Here is a 6,236-nt window from a genome sequence, read left to right on the forward strand (position 1 = left end):
GCAGGGCTTATAGAGGATCACAGAGACTGAAGTGATAAACCTGGTATGGGTTTGAGCTAGGGCCTTGGAATATAAGTTATGGTAATGCAGATTCTTCAGAAACTCCTAAAGGTGGAAGTGGGGGACATCTCTGACACTTTTGCCTGCCTTTGGACCCTTTTCTTACTACTGGGTTGCCTCTCCCAGCTCTGATATGAGGGATGGTGGCAAATCTAACATAACTTGATATGTCATGTTCTGTAGATATCCCTATCATTTTTTAAGGGAAACAGAAGAGGAGTAGATCTGAGGTAGAGGGAAAGTGGAACTAAGAAAGGAGTGGGTGGAGGGGTTAATTGTGGTCAGTATGTGATATATGAGAGGGAAAAGGGAAGAAATACATATTAACAGAAAAATACTGATGTTCAAAGTCCCACTGTGAAGTCCACTTTCAGGATGAAAACCGTGTGATCTGCCCTTATGTGAAGGATGTTACTTCTGTTTATCAACCAAACTGGACCAAAGCTGTTAAGAAACCAGCGATGTCCACAGTGAAAATGGACAGACCCTTCTCCTGTTATTCTTCCTCACTTCACATGGCTGGCTGGTGTGCAGGCAGCATTTAGTTTAGGTAAACTGGTGAAATGAGGAATGTGTTTGTTCATATGAGATGATGTTTTTCTCAAAGAAAACAATGCATCACTTTCAGAGCAGACTTGGGACATCCAAAAGTTTTAGGGCTCCTGAAATTAGTTTGCATGAATTCTGAGAGGTAGTTATGTATTTGAACCACAAGCTAAGCTTTTGAGGCTTTAGATTTTTGTTTACCATGTTGATGTCTTTAATTTCTTTTTAAGACAACATCACTAGAATTCCTGACCTTCCATTTTACACACACGTATCCCAGGACTAAAGGCATGAGTCACCATGTTGGCTAAACCTGAGTAGTACCTAATTATTTTCACCACATAATTTTTCTACATTTGTACCCCATAGATAAACAAATGTCAGCATTCTACCGTGAAAAGAGGAGCGGTCACTCACACATCACGGCCAGGAGACTGGTAGACTGGTCTTCATACTGACTTGGTTGGAGACCTCACACTTGTATTCTCCAGCATCCTCACTCCTGACAGGATCTATTCTGAATCCACACTTTGTTGGGGACAAAGTCATTCTTCCTAGGTGATGCATACTCTTGTTATTGAAAATCCAACGGATGGAGACTTCAGTGTCAGGTGAAATGCAAGTGAAGATCACAGATGTACCTCCTGTGACTGTGCTGTCACTGATTCGCACAAAGGGCTGTGTCACAGACTCTGTGAAGAAACAGAGAATGCCAAATGGCAGTCATCCAGAGAGTTCAACCACGCTCTCTTTAGTTCAGACTTTATAAACCTTCCAGGGGGGAGAATTTGTAGCTGTGGTTAGACACATAGCTTGTGTTTTGGATCTGCCACTCAGGTACTGAGGGACCTGATTCAGGCAGTTTTCTGTGTCTCGGTTTCACTGGGATAGGAAACACAATGCATGATCATTGCCATGTCCATGAGTTAAGCTTAGTTGTGAGCAATGGTCTAAGCTTGGGGTGGGAGAGCTGGTGACATCAACAGCATCTGTTACTATTTATCTGCAGAAAACAATTCCCTAGTCTGGACTCCTGAGGTGAAGGAGAAATCGAGAGTAGCTACCTCTTCGATTTCTTCCCTTGGTGCCTTGAACTTCCAGGGAAGTCTCATAAACCCTTCAGAACAATAGGCTAATGGCCCAGACACCTGTCCACTGAGTCATAGGAAAAGGAGACGCACAGGTGACCGAACAAACTGCAGCTGTCAGGGCAGTAGACAACTGGTTTTACACTTTAGGATAGTCAGCCCTATGATTTGGAGAGTCAGTAAAGCCTTGTTCCCTGTGAGCTCCAATGAAATCTAGACAAACAGTTGCAAAAATCTCCCCAATGTCACCTTTAGTCCAGCCAGGGGAAAGTTGGAGAGTTGGAGTTTTCTGGTTCTCTCTGTTAAGACCCCAAGATTTAACTATTCAAGAACTGCCTGACTCCAACATAATCTTTCTGGGACATGTGCATGGTGAGAGTTCCAAGTGTCTGGGCTGTAGCTGACATCCTGAGGCTGAGCTCTATATGAAAAGGGCAAGCGTGGGGTTCTGATCTATTACAGTTTTTCTACCCCATGTGTGTCCTGCAATAAAGACCCAAACTCCAGTGTGGGGACACAATGCAGTGGGGAAGAGGGTAGAAACAGCCCAATTCTGACGGTTTAACATATAAAGTGAGATCAGACACTTTAAGCAGTTAGAGACCATAGAGAGTCACTTACTCTTTACATAAAATTCCACGTACGCTTTTTCAATTTTGGAATCTTTGTTTACAATTGTTAGTGTGTAGATTCCTGCATCTTTCTCGGTGAGATCCTCGAGCATCAGGGATCCATTATTGTACACTGTATCTCTTCTTCTGGCTTCAGGCCCCCAGATGATGGAATTCGTGGCTCTCCTGTATTCTACAACTTTAAGGAATGGGGTTGTAGACTTTGATTTATGCCAGGAAAAGGATTTTAGATCTTCTGGAAGATTATGAACTTGGAGGAGTATGCCTTCCCCTTCAGCTGCATAGCGAGGCTCTGGTTGGATCATGAGTTGGGAAGAAGCGAAAGGGTTGCAGGACTGATTATGGGAAGCTGGGAGGGAGAAGAGAAAAAAGCTATCACATGGGGATCATCGTGTTTGGTGAAAAGATGTTAAACACCATCCCGAGCAGATGGATTCATCACTCAACCTAGAGTTGCAGGAGTGTGTATCTATCCAACTTAATAGAGTTAATAGAAACATGACCTCTTCCTTTCCAAAATGCCCCTGATATGTCCTCTGCATGGAACTGCCCCTAGGGTGCTTATATGGCTGCTCCCTCACTGCCCTCAGACACTGCATGCACACATGAACACTAGGGTTTGAGATGATGACTCCTCTGAACTCAACAGGCCTGGAACTTTGTAGGATTTTTCTTTGGTTTACTTTGAAGCAACACTTAACCCATGACTTCAGTAATAGATGTGCTTGCTCTGTCAAGTATTCATTATGTCTGGGGCCTGGGAGCAGTCTGATCTTCAAGGCAGTGTTGGGTCTTTAAAATGCTTCAGTAATAGGCTGAATGGTTTTATGTCAACTTGACACAAGCTACAGTCATTTTGAAAAAAAAGGTCACAGTTGAAAACTCCACCACCAGATTAGGGGGTGGGCAAAGCTACAGGACATATTTTTAAATTTGGAATTGATGCAAAAGGGTTTGGACCATGCAGGCAGTTCAAACACCAGGCAAGGAATCCTGGGTGATATAAGAGAGTTGTTTGAGCAAGCATGAAGATCGGGCCAAATGGAAGCACTCCTTCATGGTCTCTGTACCTGGATTTTATTCATGATACTCGCAATTTGGAGCTAATAAATAACCTAGTTTGACATGAATGTTCTAAAACCATTTTTCCTATCAGCATTGAAAGGATGTAAGAGTAGAGCACTAGAAAATGCTCCCCTGTGTCACTTTAGTCCAGTCTTGGAAAGATGACAGAATTCAGGACTCCCTGATCTAGAGCCTCAAGAGACTGCTCTGACTCTGACATCTTAGACAGAGTTGTTTTCCATCAAGATCTTCCTTGATGCATATCGAGTCAGAAGATGGAAGTTGATCTATGGCCATTTGTCTCTAACAGTGTGACCTACACTAAGTGCACAAATCTCCATCTGGGAACACAATACAGAGAAGAGCAGCTTGGCCACCCACTGCAGTTCTGTATATCTAAGACCTACCAGGTACTGAACAATCACAGAGAATCACTTACTGTGTACCTGGAGCTGCACCTGTGCTTCTTCCCTTCTCATATCTGTTCTCAGAATAGCAAGAGTGTACAGTCCAGGCTCTTTCTGAGTGACACCACGAAGCAGCAAGGATCCATCTCTGTGCAACGTCTCTCTGCCGCTGTATGCAGGCCCCCACACAGTTGCTTTTCGGTCTGATATATATCGTGCAACCTCAAGTTTCTTGAACGCAGTCATCCATTTGAACCAGAGAAGGGTTTTAATATTCTCTGGTGGATTGTGAACAAGTAGGAGAACACTTCCCCCTTCAGTAATGCAGGGTGGCACTGATTCAATAGTGGGTTGGGGAGAGGTGGCATGGCGCCCACAAGTCCAAAAGATGGCTAGAAGGGAAGAGAGATCCGACCAAATTTGAACTTTTGGATTTGGCTAAAATGAGGTCCTGTGTCTGCTGCTCAACCTAGGTATATGAGTTTCTCCCTGTCCTTCTTGGTGGAGGTAAGCACCCAATGTTGATTCCTTTGGGGTCTTTCTCAAGGACACACTCTTTTGAGAGCCCCAGGAGTCTATACATAGCCGGTTATTGTTATCCTAGACTGAGTTACCCACCATCTGTCCACCTGTCTCTAAAGAGAAGTCAAGTGAAGGACTGTGACCTTTTGTCATTAGTCTGCACTGTGTGTATCCTGCACTGAACACTCAAAACACAAAATTGGGTTGCAGTGCATAGGGGAGGGAGGCACAGGCCACTCTACTGTGTATGTCCAATGAAATAAAATCCACCCAGAACCCAAAATTCACAGAATCACTTACTGTGCACGTGAAGGTACACGGTTGTTGTTGACACAAGAAGTATATATCTATTTAAGATTTGTAGGGTATAGTATCCTGTATCCTTCTTGTTGACATTTCTCAGCAGCAGGGATCCATTGCTGTATACTGTCTCTCTACCACTGTGAAAAGGCCCTGGTACACTTAAACTTCTGTTCAGTAAATATGTTCCAATTGCATGGTCCATATTTCCCCCATCTTTGCACCAGATTAAAGCTAGAGGATTCTCTGGCAGATTGTGGACAAGAAAAAGGACGTTTTCTCCTTCAATCACTTGGGGTGGGATAGATTCAATTCTGACTTGGACAGCTGTGGACAGGTGCCAGCATGTTAAAAGGGAGGCTAGAAGGGAGCAGAGAAAAACCATCAATGTTGAGTTTATTTGAACATCACTCAGCTTAGATGGGGGAATAGAAGTGTTTCCACCGTTCTTGATGAACAACATGATTTTCAGTCCCTCAGAGCCTCACACTGTATGTCCAACTCCCTTAGGAATCCTCTGCTCAGGTGTCTGTCTGTTTCCCTGTGAGTGTGCCCATATCACTCCTCACATAAAATATTTTATGTGATGCCTTTCTGAACTCCTCTGGAGAGTCCTAACTTTCTGACTTTTTTTCTCTGTCCACTTTAGAATTTCAGTCAACCCAGGACTTCATTTTGCAGATACACTGATGTCAGGTCCACAAGAGCCAAGGCCTTGTGAGGACAGGGATTAGTGTGGCTGTTTTGGAAAATTCAGCTCTTGGGAAAGATTCAGGAATAGTGGATAAAGGGAAGGAAGGAAGGAAGGAAGGAAGGAAGGAAGGAAGGAAGGAAGGAAGGAAGGAAGGAAGGAAGGAAGGAAAGAGGAGTGTGTCCCCATGAGATTATCTACATAGTTCCCAGGTTTGGAGTTAATGACAATAATTATATTCAAGTGTGATTTAAATTATTTTAATTTACTCATGTATAATACATGTGTATTTCTGAAGGCAGGTGTCTCTGTGTATTCACGTGAAGAGTGTGCCAAAATCTGTGTGGAAGCATATGTTTCAGTTTGCCCATGTGTGGGTACATGCCGCAGAACATATGTGAAGACATTTGTCTCAATATTAGCATCTGCAGATATACACCACAGCATCTGTGTGGAGGGCAGGAAAGAGCCTTCTGGGATCTGTTCTCTCCATCTACAATGAGGGAGCTGAGGATTAAATGCAGGTTGTCATATCTCCACACACTCAGCCATCTCTCTGGTCCACCCCTGATTGATTTCTATTTGGAGGGTCATGCTATCGTGGTTGGCAACAGCTGTCTTAGAACACTGCAGACAAAGCAATTGACTATATTGAGTGCTTGAGGCTTGTCTCTTCCCCTCATCACATCTGTCTGCTCAAGCTGATGAGCCTCAGTCCCTCATTGTACCTTCTTCCCCATGACTGCAAACAGAAACCTCAAATCTTCTCTCAGGTTCCTGCCCTCCTTAGAAGACTACAGCCTGCCTCCAAGTTTCCTTCCACCCTCACAGTCAAAGAGTGTGTACCCTTACCTGTGAGCAGAAGTCCCTGCCATGAGGTACATCCATTGCAGAGAAGAACAGAAGACACCTCCATCTCCCTTCT

General features: G+C 43.9%; 1 protein-coding gene across 1 annotated transcript; it reads right to left on the minus strand.

Moving 5' to 3' along the window:
* Window positions 1-1,026: 1,026 nt before the first annotated feature.
* LOC146895935 (pregnancy-specific glycoprotein 22-like) lies at window positions 1,027-6,236 on the minus strand. Its single transcript, XM_087909296.1, has 5 exons — window positions 6,164-6,236; window positions 4,621-4,980; window positions 3,831-4,190; window positions 2,316-2,675; window positions 1,027-1,298 (listed from the first exon to the last, which is right to left on the minus strand). Exons 1-5 carry the CDS (start codon window positions 6,225-6,227, stop codon window positions 1,027-1,029), a joined length of 1,416 nt encoding a protein of 471 aa, XP_087765422.1. The 5' UTR covers window positions 6,228-6,236.

The sequence above is a fragment of the Myodes glareolus genome, chromosome 1, assembly GCF_982192425.1.
Source record: "Myodes glareolus chromosome 1, mMyoGla1.1, whole genome shotgun sequence".
Lineage (NCBI taxonomy): Eukaryota > Metazoa > Chordata > Mammalia > Rodentia > Cricetidae > Myodes > Myodes glareolus.

Coding starts and splice junctions, on each gene's coding strand:
- LOC146895935 (XM_087909296.1), bottom strand. CDS start 6,227: ATGGAGGTGTCTTCTGTTCTTCTCTGCAATGGATGTACCTCATGGCAG. Junction 4,981..6,163: donor GCAGGGACTTCTGCTCACAG/GTAAGGGTACAC, acceptor GCTCCCTTCTAG/CCTCCCTTTTAACATGCTGG. Junction 4,191..4,620: donor CGTGTACCTTCACGTGCACA/GTAAGTGATTCT, acceptor CTTCCCTTCTAG/CCATCTTTTGGACTTGTGGG.